Source organism: Alosa pseudoharengus, unplaced genomic scaffold (assembly GCF_046254945.1).
Source record: "Alosa pseudoharengus isolate Yale_2024_CS ecotype anadromous, Long Island Sound unplaced genomic scaffold, YU_APseudo_1.1 YU_APseudo_1.1_scf_7, whole genome shotgun sequence".
Classification (NCBI taxonomy): Eukaryota; Metazoa; Chordata; class Actinopteri; order Clupeiformes; family Clupeidae; genus Alosa; species Alosa pseudoharengus.
The window spans coordinates 21,966,736-21,994,260 of NW_027468859.1; the positions used below are offsets into that span (position 1 = coordinate 21,966,736).

A 27,525-nucleotide genomic window follows, 5' to 3' on the forward strand; every position below is an offset into this window, starting at 1 on the left:
AGTATGCATTATCATTACACAACTTTTCCAGCTTTTTGTTGCCCCCGTCCCAACTATTTTGAGACGTGTCGTTGGCATCAAATTCAATATGTTTTTTTTTAATGAAATATTCTAATTTGTCATTTTCAACATGTGTTGTTTTTGCAGCTAAATATGGGTTTACAAGGTTTGCAGATGATCGCATTCTATTGTTATTTAAATTTTTCACAATGTCCCAACTTGAAAACAAAACAATAGTCTGTCAGCAGACTCGTTAACTTAAACAGTGAACAGTGTTGTTGTCTATATTCCTTAAGAGCCAAAATGTTATAGCATTCTTTGCCACCCCGGTTCCAGGGCAAGTTTACCAATGGTGTGTACAATACACTACCCAGGACAGCTGTTAGGATACCCCACATTTTTGGGAAAGCTTTTTCAAGCTTATACTGTTCCCGCAACGTCATGTTTCAGAATAAATGAGTTAAAGTTCAGGTCAGCGGCTGATACAGAAATGATTACAGACCATGCAAAGCAATGTAGGTTCTTTTTGGTTCTTTTTTTCTCTTTTCTTCTTCTTCCTTCCTTCCAAGCAAGCTCTTGCCTGTATTCTTCCTGACTCCTGCAGCAACTTGAAAGGCTCCTTTTCTCCGTCTCTCTCCATTCAACTGGATGTCTCTCCTCACTCTTCCCTCTTTCTTTTACCTTTTCTCCCCACCCAGTATATTACACTAAACATGTTAGCCACAAGGTGTCACTACTAACCTGGTTAAACTGAGATAAAACAAACATGGGGCATGTCCCATTAAAAGTCTACTCTTGCATAATATTTTGTCAGACATTCTCTAACTAATTCTTAAGTCCTGCTCAGGAGGCATGAGCACATACAAATTATCTGTAGATTATCTGTAAATCTGAAATCCAGCATTAGATAGGCCTGCCAACCTATTCTCAGGTGAATGAAATATGAGACTGCTTACAACCAAATATGGTGCATACTGTATATACAGTACATGTACTTTAATAAATGTGTATTAGGCCACTGCGATTTCTTTCTTCATATGTATCCCAACAATAAAAACGTGTCTCAGCCATTGTACAGTATGAAACATTTATTGTGTTCCCCCAAATATGTATGATGTTTCTGTAAATTCGACATTAGACATGAACTTCATTTTGATAGCAGAATACGTTTCACTTTGCTGCTGGGTTTGAAATCTTGCCCATGAAGAGAATACTTTTGGTGCTCTTGTCTGTAATGAACACGAAGAATGGTCTGTTGATTTCAATGACTTTGCGTTGTGGTATGAATATACCTCTCAGTACAATCTCTACAGTTGTGACTGCAGCTGCTTCTGTGCCTTTCTCATTGACATTGAGGACTGCTTGATGTTCCACCTACACAAGAAATGGAAAAGGGATTGCAATGATATATTGATGGAATACTTACAAGCTGCATTTCTTCAAGGTAGTTCAAGAATGCACACCACATGTCCATGCTATAACTAATATATAACATTTCTTATGCTTACCTTTGATACCTTGACTGCTGCAGATGTCATTGGGGAGAAGTCTGCAGTGTCAGAGAAAGCAGTGACAACACCCATGGCTTGCAAGGTGTCTTTCAATGAAAATCTTCCAGAAATAGAATATTTTGGCATAAGAACCTTCACAGGCCTGAAACAAAACCATACATTTATTCAGTATACAATTAACAAAAATATGCAGTGTTGTCAATCGAGTATTACAGTGATATTCAGTGATATTTCAAAGCCATTGCCATGTGGTGTAGCTATTTTAATGTGTTCGATTGAATTGATTTTCTACTTGACTTTCTTGATTGACTTCCTACAAGTTTGTATTATTATCAGACAATGCATTATCACACAACCATTACCCCTCTTCCATTGCTTCAATCCAGTGTTTGACATAGGAAGGGCTGATGGTGTCTTCAACCTCCTTCATCTTCCCCTGGTCGGGTAGGACGATGATCATCGATGCACTGCCATGGTACGGAATCCTGATCACTGTGGTGAAGTTCCCTTTGGCCTCGTAGTATTCATATTCACCCTCGGACAGCATCATGTCCACGGTCACTTTTGTGTTTTCGTCCACGTGAAAATCGGCTGGTTTTGTTAGCCTCGTGGTAAATGGGCTTTGCCATTCCCCTGCCGGATGTAAAAATGATAGTTATACCTCAAGTAGCAAGCACCCCGCCCAATGAAACCATCACATTATTGCTCATCTGCAAGACCTACCACTGAAATAAATGCAGTTGATTAACATCATGAGAGTGTCTGGATCCACCTCTTTCACCATATCGGTGATCGTGTTGTTGGTCTGTTGGGCAATGTACTTGTTGATTTCCTCAGTGGCCACGTCGGGTTTGGTGAAGTCAACAGTGAATGGTGTGCTCCCAAAATGATGTCCGGCCTGCTCTAAAAACGTATCCAGGACCTGGGCTCCTTCCCTGAGAGCAACCGCACTTGTTGCGTCAAGCTTCATTTTTTCTTTTTCATGGCTCAGCATGTGAAAGATGTGCTCATAGGCCTCATTAACAGTCTCAGGGGTCATTTCAGCATAGCCAAGAGCCTGGTACAGCTGGGAGAAAGTGTCACCCTTTGCTCCAAGAGCCAGCATGGACAGAGCCATGGATATGCTCAGTGGGGAGAAGAAGATGTTTGACTGTTCAGGTAAAGCACTCAGCTTCTTGTAGAGAGTGAAGGCAAAGTCAGCATTGGGTCCCTGAAGTGTGTTGTTATGTTGGCCCTCGTGCTGTGGATGGGGCTCGTCCTCTCCATGGTGGAGGTGGTGGTGATGATCTGCTGTGTGGGGCCCGTGGTCGTGGCCCTCATGGTCACCCTGTGGGGCGGCCAAGGCCACAGACAGGAGCAGGGCAGCTACCACACCACAATGCACAATCATTCTCATCCTATGGCCTGTTCAGAGCAGGAACACACACACATTGGCAGACATATGTAGGGCTGAGTATTGTATTGTTTCATCATTTTTTCATCATTTATTCCACTGGATATTATGAAAGTATCAAAAGTACATAATATATGAACTGATATAATTCCACATTATAAACAAGGTATGATTCTAATTTTATCACTAATTCTATCTGGTGCTAAGGAGCTACTGCATATCAAGCAATTAATGTGTGTGACCACATGCAATTGTTGGTTGCAAAATAGAGAGCCATTATAGTTCAACGCACAAAAAAGACCTTTATCCAAAATGTTATCCATTCTTAACATCAGACAATAGAACTCTAAAATTGTAGTTTAGAATAGAGAGTACAATAAATGAATGTGTAATTAATTCACAGTAACAGGATGGCCAACAGCTGACACAGAAACTGTATTTTCTTTTGCTAAAAGAAACAACTAGACAATTGCAAAATGCATACTTTTGTACATACTTGTGGATGTATTCCACAAATTGTGTACCGGTAAATATTAACTCACATTCAAACCCATAGTCCCTTTCAGTAAGCATTAACTAAATACTGGGAAGACAGAATCTGATTATTTACATTATTTACAAATTGGTATTTAGTATTTCAATATTCAAGACTTAGTTGAAGTTACCTTAGGTGGTCCCCTTGTCAGTGACAACTACCAGGCTACATCCAGTATTTTATAGCCATTTTGGGATTAGATTTGCCACTTTCTGTAAATATTAACAAAACATACCTGAGGCACTTTCACTAAGCATTAACTAACTTCTAATCAGCCAACCCACATTGATGCAACATGGCCTTTAACCCCACAGAACTGGGTATTTCACAACATATAGATCTATTTTTGAAGTCCACTCTAAACATGTTTATGCTATTTAGCATGCCCAAAGTCTTTAAAATACATAAATATATTCAAGCATAATTTACAATTTTGGTAATGGTGACAAAATGAACCCAACCAGTCTGGCGTTCTAAATAGGATTGTTAGTTAAACTCTGATGGAAATGTGCAGTTGTGCTTACAAGTTTACATACCATGGCAGAATTTGTGAAATATTAGCCAGTCACTCAAATGGCCCTGGCACACAAGTTGACATACCCAGGTTTAGAGATAGATAGATAGATAGATAGATAGATAGATAGATAGATAGATAGATAGATAGATAGATAGATAGATACTTTATTGATCCCCAAGGGTAAATTCAAGGTCTCAGTAGCATACAGACATCACACACACATTTACTAACAGCAGAAAAAAGTAATTAAAAGTATATAATATAAAAACACTGCTAAGCAATAAGGACAGTAGAAGATAAAGAATATACTAAAATACAAATTATACTAAATAACTCAAAATCTAAATATAAATATAAAGTCTAAAGTCTAGTCTAAAGTCTAAAAACAGTATGCACATAGTGGGTGATTAATCATGAGGCGCTTGCAATGACTGAGGCAGGTACTGAGCCTGTGATTCTCTGTGCATAGTAAGGTAAGGTGCTCTGTGTGAGTGAGTGTCATGGTGATGGTGCAAATGAGTAAGTCCAACAGTGCAACAGTGCAAGAATAAAGTCTAGAGACCAGCATAAAATAAATATGGACATATAAGAGAGTAGACAAGGTAATATAAAAAACAACTATAGAAAAACTATATCTATCTCTCTCTTTCTATCTCTCTCTCTCTCTCTCTCTCTCTCTCTCTCTCTCTCTCTCTCTCTCTATATATATATATATATATATATATATATATATATATATATATATATACTATATATATAAGTGTGGCCACAATCCGGCTGTGGGATGGAGGGAGGGGCTATGCATATGTGCTAATATAGCACGCAAACAGTGAGGCAGTAAAAAAAAGTTTAATGGACTATTAAGGGTTAGTTTTCACACCTATGGCATCTTTGATTACAATTAATGCCTTTGCAGTGACGTTGTGCCTTTGCAGTGACGCCACCACTTTGCATACCTAAACCAGTGGAAAGGTCTCATGTTGACAAAACCTTTTGTAATCAGCAGCACCTCCGTTTATACATAGAGTGAACTAGAAAGTCTCTGATTTCAGCTGCCATTTGGTCTCGGTTCTCGTCACCCTGCTGAGGGCCTAACTCAGTCCCGGGCCTCTCCTGGACCAAAGTAAATAGAACTCTAACTATATTTGTCAAAGGAGAAATAATCTGATTGTGTCTAACATCATTTCACGTCTCCATGCGAGAAATGCCGTGTTGTCAGTTGGAGAACAGTAAAGTTAATGCATGATGTTTCTGTAACCTGGGATATTTGATGCATTCTCTGATTAGATGTGCCCACACCCCCTGCTCACAGATAATAGGAGAGATGCCCTGGTGATTCCAGATGCATGCTGTCTATATACAGTATGTTAACATGTTAAGTTGTTTTAGATATAAGGAGAAGAACACAGACTTTGACTTTGTCTTTGACTCTGGCCTGCCTGCTCACTTCTTTTGGAGGAGGCCTTGCTCTCTCTGGCCTCTCTTCCTGACACTTTTCTCTTCTCCTCTCTTCTCATGTATACTCTCTTGATTTCTTCTGATCTACCACTGGTCAGAGGTCTCTCTCTCTCTCTCTCTCTCTCTCTCTCTATTTGGCTATTTGGAACGGCCCACCTCAATGAACTCTGCTAAGCTATGCTAACGGTGGGTGCTTCAGACTGAGCACAGACTGCACGCACAGAGACAAGAAGGGTATGTATAATCTTATCTAACTCTGGCGGAGACATAAGCTAAAATGTTGCCCTGTTCCTGTAAGTGATATTGGTCACACATCTACCTTTATGATTTACTGGTAAAAAAATTATTAATTCACCCATCAGTTATATATTTTTTCTCCTATGCCATGACACTACTCTGCTATAGTGGCAAATGTGTTCGCCAGTGGTTTGCCACCACACTTATCCAATAATGGCAAACTTTCAGTGAACTTCTGGTGACAAACCCAATTTGCATATGACATTGCTGCAAATTTGCTGCAACATTGACAAAAGTTAACCAAAACTGTTTGCCAGAAACATAATTTGCATGTGAAAATATGACCTTGCTGCAAATGTATGGAAAGATTTTGCCAGATACCTGATATTTCTGTAAGGGAAGTAACACAAATAAGAAATGTTAAATGCAGACGGCTTTTCATGCTTATTAGAATTGCCTGATCTCTCGTGTTTCCTTAAAAGGATGGTACACTTCTTACCAAATCTGCCTAGGATGAATTAGCTCTGATACATGCAATACACATTAAGGGTGACTTCAATTGTTTATACAAAGGGCCTGAGGCACCGAAGTAGTTTAGTAGTTACATATTATAATTTCAAATAAAAAACACACGACTAGGCTATATCGGATGCATTACATGTGAAACAATTAAAAAAAATGTTTTATTAACAGCCTGCAGGCCATGGTAATCTAATATTACTGCATTAACAAAAACTCGCATGGAATTATGGGAACACTCAATGCGCTCAATGCGCTTCTTCAACCCTCTGCTGAAACTGCAAGCGTTGCTTGAAACCTGCACTGCGCAGAAACAAAACTTAATGTAGCCTAACTTATTTATCGGTGCAGAAACCAAATAAAATCATTCATATGCAATCCCCAATATGCGTGAATTAGGCCAAAATCGTTAACGATGTTCCCAATATTTAATGCTCTGGCTCTCGTATTTTCAATGGACAGGATAGCTAACCCACTGAGCCTCTCCTGCCCCATGCTGCTCCTTAGGTAGGTCTTAATAAGTTTGAGTTTAGAAAAAGATCGCTCAGCTGTTGCCACAGTCACAGGCAATGTCAGAAACAACATGAGAGCACACTTCCCCGAATGTGGATGTTACACTGTCATAATCTACCACCAGCATTTTGGCAAGTTGAAAAATAGATGACTTCTGTGAAATCTCTGCTTTGAGAGGAGTTGTGTTGGGAATGTCGGTGCAATGTCCCTGCTATAATGGTCTGACAAACGTCTTGTCTTTTCAAGCAGTTCATCATCACCTGCGAGTTGAAGGGTCATAGGACGTAAAGACTCAAACACATGACAAGTTTCCCGCATACTTGCAAATCTTTGGGAGAGCTGACTGATTATGATGTCCAGAGTTGCATTAAATACCTGCACTTTGAAGTATCTCTCTGCATCGGTTAAGCGCTCATCTTCCGATAGTTAGTCAAAGTGACGCTTCACTCTCCGTGCTCTAACATTTTCAAATGTACTCTGAACCCCCCATTTATTTGCGAGCGTCTGCGCTGTAGCCTTGGCCTGGTCAAAGGCACGCCGGTTAGTCAGAAAGAACCTGTATAGAATTTTCCAGCAATTGCATTGCGGGGGTAGCGACGGGCCCCGGGAGGTCACGGGCCCTGGTGCGACTGCACTTGCTGCACCTACTATAGTTACGCCACTGCATCTCATCACAGGTCAGTTTTTAGTTTAGTTTAAAATGCTCCTTTTCTCAAATAGCTCTTGTCAAGAAGTCTGTCTGCATCTTGATTAAGGACTGCACACTGTAAACCCTAATTCGTTCAATAAACATAAAATTTTCAAGGTAACACGTTGCCCTAAATATTTTATGTTATGTATTGTTCAATAAACGAACAAATTTACGTCAAGTGTACGACATGTGCCAAATAGTAATGCATGATGAATTTTAGTACAATAAACTAGTTTTGCATGTTACAACAACGTAAACTTGCGATGAAAGAATACCTTCAATGTATGTTTATGTAACTTATAAATATTTACTATTTTAACTTAAACTTTTAATTAAGTGAGCATAAAATGTCTTTTTAATTTAATTAAAAGTTCATTAGACATTTCTTATAGTTAAATGTGTTTTATGGGGCTTAAGCTATGAAAGTAAAAGAAACAGTCTTTATTCAGAACACTTGAATGTTTATTCAATTGTTACTCAACTCAACAATTTCAAAATACACATGATCAAAATCACAGAGAATAGAAATACAAGCTCTATAGAAACTCTACATACACACACAGATGTAGAATACACCATCAATACAATTTCAAGAACACACTATATTTATAAGTGTCAGCTGATACCCAAAGTGGTAAAAGGCAAAATGGGCCAGACCCCACACACATCCACAAAGGAATTATATTACAGCTCAGAGCATACTATGATAAGTAATAGATAATCAAAATGCACCTTTATGCAAAACATGGGCATTGACAAGGCAGTCAAAAAGTACCACTCTCAAACACTGGATACGTGCACACACACACAAACACTGAGGTATTATTATAAACATTATCCACCACAATATCCAACCCTGCAAACACTCAGACACACTCACTCACATTCACTCAAACAAACTCACTCACATTCACACTTTACAGCTGATTTGTCAGCATTAAAACTTTCCTTTTTAGCATCCCCACAATACCTGCCTGCAAACAGCTAGGTACACAATACAATTGCTCTATCCCCGTCTCCCAAACTCACGCTCACTCTCAAACACTCTTGGAGTCCCCTCCAAGACGATTCCTACAGAAGATGGAGTCAGAGGATGCGGTGCAATATCTTCCTCAGTGAAGCAGAGTATTCCTGTTCCAATGTGTCTGTATACGCCCTCGTCATTAGTGACCTAAACATAACACACACACACACACACATATATATTTAATTAGAAATACAGCACATTGTTCTTACTTTTAAAACCTAACCAAGTACAAATTACATCATAATTGGGCATTGTACATTGACATTACCAAATACATATTCAGACTGGAAATACAAAAAGGTCCAGATTGAAAATTGTTACCAGCCACCCTCGTGGTCATGTTGGGCTTGTAGGTACTAAGGAAAATCAGAGCACACAGTAACATATTTGAGTACTGACTTGAAATGAAACCTGGATTACATAAGGAATGGCATGATGATTTCACATTTTATATTATAATATAAATTGTAATGTCCCATTAGGATGAACCACAAATGTCTTACAGCAAATTAACTCACTCTTCATGGCATTATTGGCCTTAGTTATATATCTAACAACTGAAGAATTATACTTCAGTGATACTACTTACAAAGCAAGTCTTGAAGAAATCAGCTGAGTTGTCATCAAAGAGTATTGGAAGCCCTCTCAGGACAAGGCATCTGATGTCAGCAGTGTCCGATGTCTGGATTGCAGTGAAAGCAGAGACATTAGAGACATTAACACAGTAACATAAGAGACAGTGACATTACAGACAGCTATCATTCAAGACATCCATACACCAAAATCAGTAGTATCACTTCATCTTGCAAATCTTTGTTTGGCGCAACAGACCATCCAGAAGTTGTCCCTTTAGACCTCTCTTTGACCTGATGATTTCAACAAGTTTAGGGCAAAGACGATCCAGAGACTCATATAATTCCTGTTTCAGGTTTTTCCCTGCCACTCTGCTGAATTTCCTGGGAGACCTGAAACAGAGACAGAAATAAATCATGTTTATCAAGACACTGTGAACAATCATTTAGGTAGTTCGCTTGACACTTCATATTACAGGGCTCTCCCATCTACTCAGTTTTTTGTTTATTGTCATGTACTCATAAAAGGAATTGGGGTGATGAAATGATGGGGGGGGGGTGTAGCCTACCTGTGTGTGAGGGGGGGCGGAGGGCATACCTGTGTGTATGTGAGGGTGTGTGTGTGTGTGGGTGGGTGACATCAAAGGCTACAGTAACATTATGTTAACTTCACATGGCTGCATTATATTAGACTTTTACAGACTTTTACAGACATTAACAAAGACAATCAAACCTTACCTGATTTTCAACAAAGAGTGCTGGCCAACGCTGTATCATCTGGCTCACAGGAGGCTTGTCCATCACAACCTCCTTTCTTCTAAAAGACAACGTGAAGGGCAGATTGCTGTGACCAACCTGGCAAATGAAACCGGGACATGTGAGTCCTAAGCGTGCCAACTTAAAGTGCACAAACACTCATTGTAAGGACAGCGAAACGGTTCGCTTCTAGTACAGCTACCATGCTCCACAGCTTCAGTCTTAATGCTTTAATATTTGTCCTCTCTTCTCGCAATTAAATGCGCGATACTTGCATTTCCAATTTATGTTCCTTTCTTTATTTTAATGTTGCTGCATAATTTACAGTAGCATGTTGTCAGAAAGACGGAACGTTATGTAAGGGATAACGGCCACCAAGGTGTCCTTATGCGGGCAAGGGGCAAAGAACTCCCCGACGCGCAACGGAGTTGCCTCCACCCGAGTCCATTAATACCTTATAACTGGACACACCTAGAAGGCCGTTATCCCGCGTATCCCCCGGTTGCCACTGTAAAGCCATGCCTTTATAGCAAGCAAAGGAAACACACGGCTCCGTTTAAAAAGAAGCCCACTAATTCAGCTTGTTGTACAACTTTCGTTGATAGCATGGACAGTTAGCTTGTTTACAGTTGATTCCTTTGTTTCGAAGCCTGCCTCCAGGCTCAACTGTCGTCCTACTGGTTATAATTACCATTCATAAGCATTGATATGGAACAGCGATAGTAGGTTAAGTTAGCATGTTCACTTGTAGGCCTATGTAATAGCTAATGTAAAATGGCGAATGCTAACTTATTTACAGTTATTGGTTAAACTGCTAACGTTACTTAGCGGAGGCTATCTAATGGCAAACTTATGTTGGTAATCGGATAACAAGATAAGAAACAAAGAGTGGGAAATACCTTGGCATTTTATTGTCTTGCTCCAATTTTAAGCAGTCTGTGACTTGCTGTCGTGAACCGTCCGTGACTTCTATCTCTGTCGTCGTCTGCGGGAAATCCCCAGGTTTGGAAGTGGGAAAAAAGTGCATTTTGGCGGAATCCAATCAAATCTTCTTTCCTGGGCCACCTGTTGCTCAGAATGTTGATACAACTGAAAGATCCCAGTTGATTCTACAAATTCATGAAAACCATTCTCCTCACTCAAAATTGGCGTGTAATATGTGGGATATTCTGAGATTTGTGTGCAATGTACAACTTTTTATAGGTTCAAACAAAATGTGGGATTACAGTGCACCTAGAGCACATGACAAAACCTCAATGCACTTACTCATGCACATCAGCGTGCATCCCATCAGCATACTTATTTGCCATTCATACATACTTATCACTGATCTTCTATATTGATATCCCTTGTTTATTATGACCGCCGCGCAGCGAAGCGGCGGTCATATAGGTTTAGTCAGATTTTTTTTTTTCTTTTTCTTTTTCGCATGTCCAAATTTCTGTCAATGATTCCCGGGACACTGAAAGACCGGGGTAGACGAAACTTGGTGGGCATGTAACCCCATATGGATAGCATGGAACCATCGTTTTTCGTTTTGATCTGTAGCCCCCCCCCCCCCGCTGGACTGCACCCCCGAAAGGAGGGTAGGGCAGACACAGTTTTCTGTGAATATCTCGAGAACCGTAAGGTTTAGGAGGAACATTTTTTTTTTTGTATGTTGATCTCAAGGGGCCATGTCAACCCATTCCATAACCACTCATTTCATGTATAGCGCCACCTAGTTAAAAATTAAAAAGCAAAAAATTAGGTGTTTTCATCACAATATCTCTGGCTGACATGGTCAAAACTGCACGAAATTGAAAGTGTAGGATCATTATGACACCCTCCGAATGCATGCCAAGTTTTGTGTACTTTCGTTCATGGGGGGCCTTACAATAAAACAATTTATGTGTACATTTAGTGATGTACACCAACAAGGATTCCCGGGACACTGAAAGACCGGGGTACACAAAACTTGGTGGGCATGTACCCCCACATGGATAGCATGGAACTGTCATTTTTCGTTTTGATCTGTAGCCCCCCCGCTGGACTGGACCCCCCGAAAGGAGGGTAGGCCAGACACAGTTCTCTGTGAATATCTTGAGAACTGTAGGGCCTAGGATGACCATTTTTTCCGTATATTTGCCTCCAGGGGTCATGTTAACCCAGTTCATGTGCACACATGTGCACAAACAGATACACACACACACACACATTCACAGTATACGTATGACCAGGGCCGGCCCGAGGCATAAGCGAACTAAGCGGCTGCTTGGGGCCTCCTGGCCACCAGGGGGCCCCCAATCGAGTTTCTTTTTTTTTTTTTTACATAATAAATAACGTAAATAAGTGACATCAATGAATGAATAAATGAAACAATTATCATTCAAATCAAGAAAATTATGATTTCATGATCAATATGCCTGCCTACTGCTACTGTGTCTGCCAGCCTTTGAGTCACGCGCATAAAGTAGACACCTCGGGTGCATATACAATTCGTGCAGACACTGCATCAAGTTCAACAATCGGAAGAGACGGTAATGTTAAGACAAGTCACAAAAAAGGACGTATCTCTCTGGTGCCGATAACAGAACGAAGAAAATGACAGAGGAGGAGAAAAACGAGCAAGATACAGGTATGTTTTGCATGATTATTTACAGTATGTTTTGTGCTTGAGGTAGCTAGCTGTCATGATCTAATATAAGCCATCACCAGAGCTAAATCTCCGCCATCAACAGAGAAATGTCTCCCATTAATATATATTTATCTAGATGTATTTCAGATGTCAAGGATATTGGGATTGTTTTGGATGTTCAATCAAGCATGTACCCTTGCTCTAGGTGGGCTTATTATGTCGTAAATTAAAGTTAGCTAGCTGACTGAAGTGGACATTAGCACTACAGTAGCTACATGAAAACGTAGCTGAAGGCAAATTTACCACAGAGGGATTGTTTCTGATTTCGTACCTGAAAGTGTTGATAGTTTATTACTGCTCTATAATATGTGACATAGTGGTAAGTCTGATAGCAACAACAGACTAAGCCCAGGCTCCCAGTCCCAACCCAACCCACTGACTAGCGCGACTCTGGGCATCGGTAATGTTCCAGCTTCATAGGCAAAGATGGAACAGCAGTGCGCTCTGCTCTAAGATCTTTGGAGAGAGATGGTAGCTGCTAGTGTTTGAGAAAATATACCATGTTGGGTGGGGAGACTTCTGTGATGAAAATAAACTTACATTTGATTAAGATAGTGGCAAGTGATGTAGCGGTGCTACCCTAATATTTAGGCTGCAGTAGATCACCATGTTAAGCGTTCACCATACTGCAATTAAGTATACTCTTTTGATTATGCCTCATTTGCCAATAGAATATGAATTGTTACATGTGGAATTGCTTGTTATTTGAGTGTAAGTAATGATAGCAAAATAAACTCATTCTGCTCGATCAACTATGCACTTATGCAATATTTTTTTTTTTTCAGAGACACTGTTGAAGTCCTTTGGAGCACATCTCTACCTCTACCTAACTCTACCTACCAGAAGGTGAGGTTTTCTTGATGGCAAATGGTTACATAGCCTGTTAATATGACACGACACATTTAACATCGGTTTTTTTTTAATTTATCTATGTATTTATTTAATCATTGCAGGTTCGTCCACTGCAGAGTTGCAGATGCCTAAAAACCAGGAACGAAGTAGGAATAATTATCTATTTTTTGGGACATTTTATTTTTGATTATTAATGTTTGTCTATTTTGTTTTTATTTTGTAGTTGAAAATTGCTCATTTAATGCACATTTGCGGATTTGTTCAGCAAATCTGTTGAAAAACAAGTCATTAAACTGATGTACTTGTTTACAACAAATACAAATGCTGTTGTATTTTGTTATTTGTCAATTCAACTTCAGTAAACCACCCTTAGTGCTTCACTTTGAATATGAATGTTTCAAATAAATCTGTGATTTTAGTACCCTCTAAGATTAAAAGGTGACAGGGTTGGTGTAAATAACAACTATATTAATACATTGGTTTACCAAGCACATGGGGCCAGAAGTCTAGATTGGAGCCCCAAAACATTTTTGGCATGTGAGCAAGGATGGATTACTGAATGAGCCTACCGAGCCCAAGAGGTCAAGGGACCCTGAACCCCAAGTAGTTGTGTGAATTCACTACCAATAAGTCAAAAAGCAAAAGGCTATGAATCTGAACAAATTTAGGTACTGCCCTTCTCCAGCTGACCATCCCAAAAATGCACCAGAATACAGGAAATCACATCTAACCCCCCCCCCCCCCCCCCACACACACACACACCCACCCGTTTGTACCCACATTTGCACAAACAGGGTAGGGGGAGAGGGTCCTTATGCATCTGTGTCCAGGGGGACAGTAGTTCATAATCAGTCGCTGTATTAATACATAACCTCACTGTATTAATTTATAATATGACATTATATAGCACAGGTGACTGCGTTGTGGGAGGGGGCCCCCAAATCAAATTCTGCTTAGGGCCCCCAAAAGGCTTGGGCCGGCACTGCGTATGACACATACTCACACAGTAGACATATGTACGCTTCCATGCACAGGCACATACGTAGGCACGCACACACACACACACACACACACACACACACACACACACTCACACACACACACACACACACCCACACACATAACATAAACATAACACAAACAATCAAGAATTTTTCATAATTATGAACAGGCAAGATGGAGGTGGGGTTGTATAAAATGAATTTTACATGTGAAATCTATGAACTAATCATGTTTTGGTACTTGTTGTCTAGCAGATACCAGTGAGAATTGAGTGTGGATAATGCAATTTAGTGAGACAGTTAGAACCATATAGGCCTTTCAGCGTGATTTCTTTTTGTGGAAAAAATGTGCTGGACTGGGCGGCGGTCATATTTTGTACCGCTCTGTGGTACATCTAGTTTACATTCTAGATAATATACTCCCTGCAGTCATTTAAGTCAGAGGACTAAGCATTTCACTACATATACTTTGTATAATTGTATGTGACCAACAAATAACTTGAACTAAAGGCTTAAGTGCCTCTCATTTAATTTTCATACTATTTATTTTTAACATAGGCCTTACACCTTATCCTGGGTTACAGTTCCTGGTACTGTAAAAGGATTGTTAAATGCCTCAATATCATCCAGGATGATATGAAATCTGAGACAACTGACTAATAAAAGTAGCTAGCAACCTAGAAAATGTATTTTACTTTAATTGTTTCTTCTATAAGTTTATAGAATGCTTGATCCCACACACAGTGCCAGGAAATATGTTTGCTATAATATAAATAAAATATTAAAAGATAGTCCTAGCTATTTGTGTTTTTTTGGTAAAAATATATGATGTGATAGCTTCAAAGTACTTCAAGAGTTTTTGCAAGAAATAATGTTAATTAATGTCTAGTTATGAACTATGTAACTGTTCATTCTCATTTATAATAATAATAATAATAATAATAATATTGTTCCTTATTCCTTATTATTTCATCTACATGGTACCATTAGGCTTAATGGACTGAACTGAGGGGAGATTTCATGAAGAGGGCCACCCTTGAAAAAGCCTTCGGGCCAGCCATTCTCCTTATATGAGCCTGGAAAAGAAGATCTGCTTCACAGATAAATATATATATTTCTCAAGATCAAAACTAGATCTGTTTTCAAGATTGAATATTTTAGATTTAAACTGTGACTGCATGAGACTGTGAAAATGACATAGGCCTACAGTATGTGCAGTAAACTTACTTGAAAGTACAGCCATTGATATAAGATGTCGTGTTTAACACAAATCTCTAATCACTGATTGCCAACTCTGCAGATGTGTATGTAGCATGAGACTGCTTACTGTCAAAAACTGTGTTACAACAGAAAATGATCTGTGCTACTGCATCAGGTGCTGATATGACCTGCATGAGTCCTCTTTTGCCCTGCCTGTTTACGCCTTCATGATACAAATGGACGAGAGAGAGAGAGAGAGAGAGAGAGAGAGAGAGAGAGAGAGAGGGACAGACAGAGAATAACCCTGATATTTGTATGCAACAAATAATACATTGATATTTACATTGTGCTGTACATCATGTAATATTTATTACATATATTTCAAAACGTGTCACATTTCTCAGTTTTCTCTTTCACACTGTGAAAGCACAGTACAGTCAGATGTTATGGTCATTCGGCTGCAGGGTTTGAGATTTTGCCCATGAACAGAATACTTTTAGTGTTATAATCTGTGATGAACACTAAGAAAGGCCGGTCGATTTTAATCGTCTTCGGTTGAACAGGGGCTGACATGAGCACAATCTCCACTGTTGTGGCTGCAGCTGCTTCTGTGCCTTTCTCGTCCACATTGAGGACAGCTTTGTGTTCAACCTTAATGTGGAATGAATGGATAAAACAAATGGAATGGATAACGTGAACGATTACCCATCAATTGTAATTGTGTACTTCCACACACAAAACATGTCCTCATGTGCTATACTGTTTAATATGTCTGATACATACCTTTGATACTCTTACTTTTTGGTCCGTCATTCCGGTGAAGTCGGCTGTATGAGAAAAGGCACTGACAACACCCATTGACTCCAAGGTATCTTTCAGTGAGAATTTGCCAGAGATGGAGTATTTTGGCATGTGAACAATCAGATTACTGAAATAAAAACAGAAATAGAAACAGGCATAAGTAGTCTATCTATGATGGAAAGACTTAGCCCCTGAATTTCATGATTGTACGCACTGATTTTAAAGTAGGCCTATAATTGTTCTTAAATTGTGTGAAATCGTTGGACAAATACATTACCTAGATTCCATAGCCTGCATCCAGTGCTTCAAATGATGGCGGCAAATGCTGTCCTCAACCTCCTTCATCTTCCCCTCGTCCGGCATGACGATGATCATAGATGCGCTGCCCTTGTATGGAAGTCTGAGCACAGTGGTGAAGTTCTCCTTGTCCTCATAGAACTCATAAAAGCCATTATTCTGCATCATGTCTACTGATGCCTTTGTGTTGACATCCACTTGGAAGTCTCCTTTTTTAGTTTCTTCCAGATCAAAATATTCCATCCATTCACCTGGAAAGCACACAAATGTCATTGGCTGAGTGAGTGAGTCCCCAGCATAAAGGAAATCAAGGTTGTTTCACTGTGCCTTGAACCACACCTACCTCTAAAGTAAATGCAGTTGATGAGCATCATTATGGTGGCTGGGTCTACTTCCTTCACCATATCATTGATGGTGTTGTTGGTGTTTTTAGCTATGTACTTGTTAATTTCTTGCACTGCAACATCAGGTTTGGAGAAATCAACAGAGATTGCCTCACTCTCGTAGTAGTGTTTGGCGTCCTCCAAGAACTTATCTATGACCTTGGCCCCTTCCATAACAGCAACAGCGTTGCTTGCATCAAGCTGCATGTGTTCTTGGTTGTGGCCCAGCATATGAAAGATGTGCTCATAGGCCTCATTAACAGTCTCAGGGGTCATTTCAGCATAGCCAAGAGCCTGGTACAGCTGGGAGAAAGTGTCACCCTTTGCTCCAAGAGCCAGCATGGACAGAGCCATGGATATGCTCAGTGGGGAGAAGAAGATGTTTGACTTTTCAGGTAAAGCACTCAGCTTCTTGTAGAGAGTGAAGGCAAAGTCAGCATTGGGTTGACTGAGCATTTGACTGTGTTGGCCCTCGTGCTGTGGATGGGGCTCGTCCTCTCCATGGTGGAGGTGGTGGTGATGATCTGCTGTGTGGGGCCCGTGGTCGTGGCCCTCATGGTCACCCTGTGGGGCGGCCAAGGCCACAGACAGGAGCAGGGCAGCTACCACACCACAATGCACAATCATTCTCATCCTATGGCCTGTTCAGAGCAGGAACACACACAGCAGACATAGGGCTGTGTATTGTATTGTTTCACCATACATATAATGCAACACATCACATTATATTGCACATTATAAAATAATTTATAATACCTTAACAAACCTTAAATGGTCATTATAAATAAGGCATGATTGTAATTTTGTCAGTAACTCTATCCGGCATTACAAGATCAACAGACAAACAGAGCAAACAGACACACGTCTGAAACCAAAAAGATGGTTATAAGGAACAAATGTTATGCTAAACTAAACAGTTTAAACAGTTTGATGTACATTTTGGATTCATTGAGAGATTATTTGATTTTAAGAGGGTAAAGTGTTAAAGTTCAATTTATGGCATTAAACAGTATAATGATAAAATGTTTAATTGGCAAGCTTGGAATTCGTGGACTTACCCTCAGTGCCTCCCTTGTCAGTGCTATCTTAAGGGTAAATCTGACATTTATAGTGATTTTAGAAGTAGCCTGTTCATGTCCTGTAAATATTAACCGGTACCCCAGGTGACTTTTTGTAAGCATTGATCCAAATTGAATCAACATGTCCTTCAAAACTGCTGACAGGCCTACATGTGTTTCACCACAGAAAGACATTTTGTTAAAGCTGCACTTCTAGCTTCATGTTGGGTAAATAATGAATCATGCAATGACCCCTGCCTTAAAATATCCTACAAATATACATTTGTCAGATATTTTGCCACAACCGGTTGGCAACTGTGGCAAAATATCTGACAAATGTATATTTGTAGGAAATGTTTATTTGCAGAGATCAGTGTCATTAGACCTGGGCATTCGAGGCTATAGCCCCGGATGTCTTGGGAATAGCCCCTGATCTCTGTGCTTCAAAAAATAATGGTGAAAATCGCCCCAGAGATTTTTATGAGGTTCCAATCGAATGCCACGGCCAGCAGCCACAACTGCAACATTGTTACTAACGCTGACCTGGCGTTCTTTATGGAGTCGGAATATTTTTTTGCAAATTCAACATCAGTGTTCTATTCTTCCCCCCTCTGTTGAGCCCGTCTACAGTTTAATAGCCTACTATTGCAGCGTACTGTATGAACCCGTCTACAGTTTAATAGCCTACTATTGCAGCGTACTGTATAGTTAGTTAATTTAGATACAAGAAGGTCTTTTTTTGGGGGGAGGGACAGCCACCGCAAGAAGAGGTTGAGAGTGAGACATCATCTACCCCAACCCCTGATACTTCCATCAGCTCAGGTTGGTGAAAAAAACAGCCATTTCTAGCTGGCTGAATTAATGGTCTGTGTTAGGCTACCAGCCTCTGTACCTCGCTAGCGACACTTCATTTGGATAACTAAAGAGATAAACTTGTCTCCTACCGGCTCTGTGGGATCGAATCACATACTTCATAAGCATTCGTTTTCCATGAATTTGTTCTTAAGTCTACTAGTCAGAGGCAGACAGAGTACACAGCTTTATTACTTGAGTAAAAGTACAGATACCCTTTGCTCAATTTTACTCAAGTACAAGTAAAAGTATAACAGTCAGATGTCTACTTAAGTAAAAGTACTGAAGAACTTGTTTTTAAAAGTACTTGAGTATCAAGAGTACAAGAGTAGCCTACATTTTCTAAATATTGCATTACTACTGCCACAGTGCTTACATTTATGTACAGAAACGTCCTATTAATACCTTGGAGAATGTAAAAGGAATTGAAAGTAAAATCAAGTAATTTTCATCTTTTTACCATGTTGCCAGGAATGGGCAGTATTTCTAATACATGTATTTAAAATACGTATTTCAAATACAAAATACTATTTTGTAATTGAAACACTTGAAGCGAAAACTATCATTAACTTGTTTAGAAAATTTAAATAGTCTGGCGAGGTGGGGCCACAGCTTGGCACATTCCCGGGATGGACCTGCTGCGTCTTTCTTCTATTGTTTCGTCCATGGTTTCGTCTCTTATCTAAATCTGACCATGGAGTTGACTTTGGCGGAAAGCTGAAGGTGATCGCTGATAGGCTGTCCCAATCAGTGGCGCCTGCACAATCCAATCACGTTTGAGAGGGAAACAACAAATTGTGGGTTTCCAAGATTTTTCTTTTTTCCTTTTTTTAGAAGAATTAACTGGTACTCACGGTTATGGATAGAAATGTAGTGGAGTAAAGAGTACAATATTTGCCTCTCAAATGTACTTGAGTAAAGTCATGAGTACTCCCCAAAAATGATACTCGAGTAAAGTACAGATCCCTCAAAATTGTACTCAAGCACTGTACTCAAGTAAATATACTCCATTACTGTCCGGCTCTGCTACTAGTACAGTAGTGAACAGGCTTTTTTTAACACTGCAAGCTAGGGTATAAACCGAGTGGAAGAGCCAGGCTAGCCACAGGTAGTCCTAGGCAAACATACCAATGATTTCATGCCAAATACACCTGTCAAAATACACACCTCAGCTATAAAATAATAGTTTGTTAGATTTTGTGTAACTATTCATTAAATAACTTATTAGTAATTTCACTATCAATTAATTTCAAACCACCGTTTGCACTGAAGTGCTAATGACTGAGCAAAAGCACAGTATGCTTATTGAACTTTGTCGAAAGATGAGTATTGCAGACCCAAGGCTCATTGCTCTCCTTATTTCCTCTGTTCACTGAGTTCACTTGACATGGGCTTCCGCTTTCAGAAAACTCACCCTCTCTGAAGTAGCAGGTGCCCTTATAATCCAGAGGGACTTTTGCTATCAATGAAATGTGAATATGAACATTGAAATGTAAACAAAACACTGTGTGGGTCTACTGGTCTGTATTCACGTTCTTATTGACAGCGCTTCTGCTGCTTTGTGCTGCTTCACTGTGATAAAGCACATTTCTAAGTTTAGATATTTAAAACAGCAACAGCATCAACCTTGTTCTCTCCTGGTCTTTTATAACATCCTTTATAACCTGAAGAGGGACCACTATTTCCTCTGTCAGATCTTTCAGGTCTTGTTCCTATCTTACACCCAAGGCAGTGATTCATTCTTTGCCATGTGTTCCAGTTCAATCGAACATTGCGCCCACAGGCGTATCAATTAAAAGAATAGGTGTGGTCAGGCGCATGATCCAAAAATCGGTATCTTAAACCCACAAGACATTATACGCACCTGACCAAAAAAAATCTGGTCTAAAGCAAAAAGTGCATACTGTCACAAAGTGTAAACAGCTCTTAGCAGCGAGTTCCAGGCAACGACTCATCTGCAGAATGAATATTCTTAGCAATTTTATTCAGTCATTCGAACAATATTGGGGTTAGTCTTGTTTTTTTCAGTTTATGATTTCGATTTATAACTCCTTGTCAGTCAATAGTGGAAGTAAATAACTAAACACTAACTAAGTAGAACTGTTTTGTTGTTGCCTATGAGTCCACGGTGAAGTCAGTTTCAGTTTGGATGAGTTCAAATAATAGGCGAGTGCAGATGCATGTGGCTATACTCTAGTCACACACTTTTTAGTGGAGCAAGGTGTAGTGGAATCCTGGTTTCGCATTCACAGTCTCGCGTGTAAGCATGCTCCTTCAGATGCGTCTATCAAAATAACAACGCACTGTTTGATGTTGCGCTCCTTGCTGCTAAAGGGAATAAGAGAGGTCACTCTCATGATAACAAATAACAAAATCAAAATGTGCAACAGGTCTATGAGCTCTCACACTACAAAAACAGTGTGGAGAACAACATTGTGAAACACAAAGAACAAAGAGAACATGGGCTTAAGATTAAAAAAAAAAAAAAAAACATTAACACCTTTCTGACATTGTCTTTTTCAATTCGCACACTACCACAGTTTGGGAATCCAAAACACACCCATGACTGATTAAGAAACATAAGGACAACCCTTTTGAACAATGCGCCTGGTGCCTGGTGAACTTATTACGCTGTCAAGATAGCGATTTTGGACTGGCCACACCCTAAACAAAGGGGCCCATGAACTGCCCATTCAGTACCTTCCTCTGACCTGTAGCCTACTCATGGTGCTATATAGGCCTACAAGTTGTATTGCCAAATGGCCAAACAGGGGTAATGAATACAGATGTAGTTCACCAAGAATTTATAAACTATTACTTTAAGAGGCAGGGAAAAGGGAAAAACAACATTTTATAAATGTACAAGTGTAGCTAATTTGCTAAAATATATCACATATGTCCTATAGTTAATGCTAATTGCCATAATGCTGCAGGAAGAAATATTGCATAGTATCATAGCTATTACCAAACACTGACCAGGGGATGCCCCGTCCTTATTGATATAAAGGCTTGTGTCAATGACCCCACAGAAATAGTTAAACAATTTGTCCTTCTACACTGGATGCATGTGCCACTAAAGTTGCATGTGCAAGATTGCAGTTAAACAGGAAAAGTTATTTGAGTTAACAGGATTAAAAAATCTAATCCAGGAATATTGTAAGCTTTTGCATGGATGCATTTTTGAGTCTCTCAAACAACACTAGCAGATAGGCACTCAGACACAATTAATAACAGGATTATAATGTCTAAATCTTTTAAGACTGAATGTGTCTGTCTGTATGTATAAACCAATGGATGTCTGTATAAATCACCCAACGACAAAGCATGTGTTCAAACATAAATAATATATAGAATGCAGGGTGATTTGCACATAATCAACATATTGACAATGTCATGAAAATGCATTGTATCCAGTAACAAGAAAAGTGAATCTATATCTAAGAAAACATTTTAATTCACTATACTACCAGTAACCTTTAAATGCTGCTAAGGAAGTTTACCTAAACACAATAACTGTGTAATTCAATTCAATCAATATTTTTCTGTCCACTTCTTGGACCTTAGACTCAAAGTCAAAATGTTTTCTGTGTAACAGTTAAGCCATATGGGTAGATCATCTGTTTGATTACTTAGATAGATTGGTTGAGAAAGTACTGAGGATATTTGAAAAGCATAAACAAGAAGCACGATTAGATAGTAAGCATTCTAATTTAACAAAAATAATACCTTGATTAAAAATATATATATATAATTTGTCAGATAGGAGATGACACTAATATCAGTGTAATGAGATGTCATGAATGAGTCTGACTACATGCCAACAAAGTCCTTCCCTTGGAAAGAATATTGGAAATATTTTGCATTTCTATGTCCCATTCTAAGTTTTAAAAACACAGTATTAGACATTTGATTACTGAATTCGAATATTAAATTTAAATCTTAACAGATGATATGTCTCTGTGGGCGGTCTATCCAAGTGTTGCCATTACTGAAGCTAGGATGCTTTTGGGAAGTGCTCTAAAAATGTAAGATCATTCATAGAAAGGAATTCCTCCAACTATTTAGGCTTAAGATATTTTTGGAAAACTTTTGGAAGTCTTAAGAAAGTCAGCCAGTCTATGACAGATTGAATATTAAAAAAGTAAAAACATGAAGAAAACAAAGAAAGACAATTCTCATAATGGCAACAAGCAAGTACTTTTTAAATGTAGATTTTAAGAAGCCTTCAGAAAATGTTAACTTTCTGACCCCATTTTTAAAATGCATCTTAGGTTATCCGATTACAGGCGGCCAGTTCTAAATATAAATGTAAACAATCACCAAGACACTCAAACAAATTGCCAAGTCTGAGATGCATTTGACAATCTGTTGAGGTGTACAGTATACACTAATGTGCTCTGATGCGTGTCAGACAATGGGAGTTCCAATGAATGTGACAGGAGCAGAATCTAAGCACAAGTGGTCAGCAACGTCTCTGACTGTACACCTGTGATAAGATCAAGACACATTCTAAAAACAAATGGAAACAGGCCCTCTCTCACAGTATGACATCTCAGTGAGATAAAATCTGAACACAACTTCACCTTTTCAGTATGTATAGTTTCATGTTGTTAATGGGAGAAAGAGCATCACGTCTGAAAATACTGTTTTTATGCTGCATGTCTAAAACTTATATACAGCATAATATGACGTATTTTGGCCACAGGGTGTCATCACTCAGCTGAACATATCAAGCCTACTTTTCAAACATAAAACACATTTACTCAAACACACAATACCTTCTTCTTGAAACAAGTTTATTTGAAATTGTAATTTACCATAATAAACTATGAATATACAATTTTCCTTTGACAATTATAGCAGTGCACATTCAAAAATAAAACAATCCTTTATCCATTACCCAAGGATTATTGCTGTGTCCCACATTCTTCACAAAATGTTTTTCATAATATTTGTTTCAATTATATGTAAAAAGTTAAAACTAACAATATTTTTAGCATCATAATGATGAAATTGATGAAAGTATGTGCAATAATTCCAATCAAACATTCATTTAGAGGTAGGATCTGAAATTTTGCCCATGAAGAGGATACTGTCGGTGGTATTTTCAGTGATGAAGACCAAGAATGGCCTGTTGATTTTTATGATGATTGGTTCTACACGAGAAGATCCCACCAGCCTTATCAAGGTAACGGCAGCTGCTTCTGTGCCTTTCTCATCAACATTGAGAATGGCTTTATGTTCCACCTGAAAGAAAAATTCAGATAGCAAAGGGGATATGAGGAGATATGTGGCAAATATAGTATATTTAAGTTAAATATATTATATATAAGTTGTTCTGTGTGCACTTGGTAAACATCCCTTGTACAAACCTGTGACATGGTCATTTTGTGACTCGTCATTCCAGAAAAATCGGCGGTGTCAGAGAAGACACTGGCCATTCCCATCCCTTCCAGAGTTTCTTTCAGTGAATATGTGCCAGAAATTGACAATTTTGGGACATGAACTATCACAGTACTAGAAAAGACAAAGTATATTTTCCCAAGATAATCCACAGGTTAGAGAAGTCACAATCAATTATTCTCCACCACACACATTTTTACAGCTATAGAAAGACATCTGGCAGAGAAGTGTACTGTTACCTTCCTGACAGTGACTGTTTCCAATGTTTGAAATGGGCTTGGGTCATGCTTTCCTCCACCTCCTTCATCTTCCCCTCGTCCGGCATCATGATGATCATAGATGCACTGCCCTTGTATGGAAGCTCGAGCACAGTAGTGAAGTTCTCTTTGTCCTCGTACAGTTTATAATAACCTTTCCTTTGCATCATGTCCACGGTCACCTTAGTGTTTTCATCCACATAAAAGTCATCTTTTTTAGTTAGGTATTCTTCAAAATATCGTACCCATCCTCCTATAGGATGTGAAAAACAATATTTGTTATTTGTATGTTTTTGTATCAATATGAGACATGGGAATGGGATTTTTTGTCTTTCTCAAAATATATTTCCCATTCTCTCAGTTTGGTGACAATATCTTTATTTGTGAGCACAAATTAATTGGCACAGTTTTGATTACACTGGTTTGAGTTGAGTCAAAGTTACCTCTGAAATACAAGCAGTTGATTAGCATCATAAGAGTGGCTGGATGCACATCCTTCACCATATCAGTGATCGTGTTGTTGGTTTGTTGAGCTATGTATTTATTGATCTCTTGAACAGTAATATCAGGTTTAGAGAAATCCACAGACAGTGTCTCACTCCCATAGTGGTGTTTGGTGTCCTCTAAGAATTTATCCATGACGTTGGCTTTCTCTGTAACAACAATAGCATTGCCTACTTCAATCTTCAGGTTGTCCTGTGTATGACCAAACATGTGAATCATGTGCTCATTTGCCTCCTTGACCGTCTCAGGGGTCATTTCAGCATAGCCAAGAGCCTGGTACAGCTGGGAGAAAGTGTCACCCTTTGCTCCAAGAGCCAGCATGGACAGAGCCATGGATATGCTCAGTGGGGAGAAGAAGATGTTTGACTGTTCAGGTAAAGCACTCAGCTTCTTGTAGAGAGTGAAGGCAAAGTCAGCATTGGGTTGACTGAGCATTTGACTGTGTTGGCCCTCGTGCTGTGGATGGGGCTCGTCCTCTCCATGGTGGAGGTGGTGGTGATGATCTGCCGTGTGGGGCCCGTGGTCATGGCCCTCATGGTCACCCTGTGGGGCGGCCAAGGCCACAGACAGGAGCAGGGCAGCTACCACACCACAATGCACAATCACTCTCATCTTATGGCCTGTTCAGAGCAGGAACACACACAGCAGACATAGGGCTGAGTATTGTATTGTTTCACCATACATAAATGTCATGATACAACACACATCTTTATGACCGCCGCTAGCGAAGCGGTCATATAGGGATTGTCAAAGTTTTTTTATTTTTTTTTCGTCATCTACTTCCTGAATTTTTGGTCAACGATACCCGGGACACCGAAACCTAGCCCCACTAGACTTTTACGTGCGCTGGGCCCCCGAAACCTAAAAAATGCAGTTTTTCCTAAATAACTACCTGAACCGTGGCACCGGGATGAAGACATTTTTATTGTATGTTGGTCTAAAGGGCCCACATCAACCTAGCCCATAATCACTCATTTGTGATTTGCACCCCCCCAGTAAAATATAAAAAAATGCAATATCATTCTGCTTTAATCGCCCCTCTCTTCAGTTAAGATGTTCAGAACTGCATCAAAGTTCACGTGTATGATTAACCTGACATTCTCTGGGGGTATGCCAAGTTTTGTAGAATTTCATCCATGGGGGGGGTCTAAAAAAAATTAAGTTATGTGTACATTTAGTGACTACACTCATTGGCCTGTAGATGGTGGTGCACATATATACACACGCACACACACACAGGCACGCACATACTATCGGTATCGGCAATTAGAACGGCTGATACATAATTACAAATTCAGTAGGATTAATGGAAAACCAAATATTCATCATCATTTGGCTGCCTTTCCAGTATTGGAACATAGTGGACATAGTTGTTTGTCCACCAGATGGCGCATTGTTGCAGTGAGACGTAATTTTGTTGAAAGTTAATCTAAAGTGGGTTGTAGTTTACCGCAGAGAACATCTAATAGGCTAAGGGTAGGATGATTTCCACATGAAATGTAATTCCCATTTCTTCTTGAAGCCGAAATAAATCTGAGAATGTTTATCGGACATGCTTGAATTTTACTGCAGGTAGGCTACGTTAATCTTATACAAGTTATATCAATAGCCTAGGATAATAATAATACCCCACTAACGATGGTGAGCCAGATACCTCAAAGAAAAAGAAGGGGTCATTCAATACGAAATATGACGAGTCATATTTAAAATATGGTTTAGCAGAGACCGGTGACTCGCATGCACCAAGTCCTTTATGTGTGGTATTTGGCGATAAGTTGTCAAACGAAGCAATGAAACCATCAAAGCTAATTTGACATCTAGAGTCCAAGCATCCTACACTTAAAGACAAACCCCTTGAGTTATTTGAGCGTAAGAAACGCGAGCAAGAAGGACAAAAAAATAGTGCGTAAAGCAACCACATCGGTGAACGTGGCTGCGCTATATTGGCTAGTCGGATTGCTAAATCTAAGAAGCCCTATACTATTGGGGAAGAGTTAATTCTGCCTAAAGGCATGTGCAATGAACTCCTTGGGGAGGCTGCAGCTAAACAAATAGCTCAGGTACCGCTTTCTGCAAGCACTGTCCATAGGCGAATTGATGATATGTCAGGATATTGAGGCACAGTTGTTAGAGAGGGTGAATGGGTCACCGTGGTACGCTATCCAAGTTGGTTGGTTGCAGGTCACTGGCCAGAGTGTTTGAGTTGCGAGAGCCGCTGCAGAGATTTATCTTACAGAAAAAAAGTCACCGTTAGCTGCATATTTAAGTAATGAGGGCTGGGTGTCAAAACTCGCTTACGTGTGTTACATATTCGGGTTGCTTAATGACCTCAACCTGTCACTGCAGGGGAGAATGACGACTGTCTTTAAACTGGCAGATAAAGACGCTGCATTTAAAGCCAAGCTTGATTTGTGGGTACGACGAGTGGATCGGGGTGTATTTGATATGTTCCAAACAGTAGTGGGGGTTTTGGGAGAGACTGAGGCAGGGCCCTTTCTCTCGCAGCTGGTG

At 39.6% G+C, this 27,525-nt stretch overlaps 3 protein-coding genes across 3 annotated transcripts; all 3 read right to left on the reverse strand.

The window, feature by feature from the left end:
• Nucleotides 1–1,084: 1,084 nt before the first annotated feature.
• Nucleotides 1,085–2,911, reverse strand: LOC143109846 (alpha-1-antitrypsin homolog). The gene is made up of 4 exons (XM_076272635.1): nucleotides 2,235–2,911; nucleotides 1,874–2,144; nucleotides 1,509–1,653; nucleotides 1,085–1,374 (listed from the first exon to the last, which is right to left on the reverse strand). Exons 1-4 carry the CDS (start codon nucleotides 2,905–2,907, stop codon nucleotides 1,171–1,173), a joined length of 1,293 nt encoding a protein of 430 aa, XP_076128750.1. The 5' UTR covers nucleotides 2,908–2,911; the 3' UTR covers nucleotides 1,085–1,170.
• A 12,998-nt stretch (nucleotides 2,912–15,909) lies between these two features.
• On the reverse strand, nucleotides 15,910–17,573 carry LOC143109571 (alpha-1-antitrypsin homolog). Its single transcript, XM_076272342.1, has 4 exons — nucleotides 16,901–17,573; nucleotides 16,538–16,808; nucleotides 16,243–16,387; nucleotides 15,910–16,110 (listed from the first exon to the last, which is right to left on the reverse strand). The coding sequence occupies exons 1-4, from the start codon at nucleotides 17,571–17,573 to the stop codon at nucleotides 15,910–15,912; spliced, it is 1,290 nt and encodes a 429-aa protein (XP_076128457.1).
• A 6,326-nt stretch (nucleotides 17,574–23,899) lies between these two features.
• Nucleotides 23,900–25,630, reverse strand: LOC143109982 (alpha-1-antitrypsin homolog). Its single transcript, XM_076272786.1, has 4 exons — nucleotides 24,954–25,630; nucleotides 24,493–24,763; nucleotides 24,223–24,367; nucleotides 23,900–24,097 (listed from the first exon to the last, which is right to left on the reverse strand). Exons 1-4 carry the CDS (start codon nucleotides 25,624–25,626, stop codon nucleotides 23,900–23,902), a joined length of 1,287 nt encoding a protein of 428 aa, XP_076128901.1. The 5' UTR covers nucleotides 25,627–25,630.
• Between the last annotated feature and the right edge of the window lie 1,895 nt (nucleotides 25,631–27,525).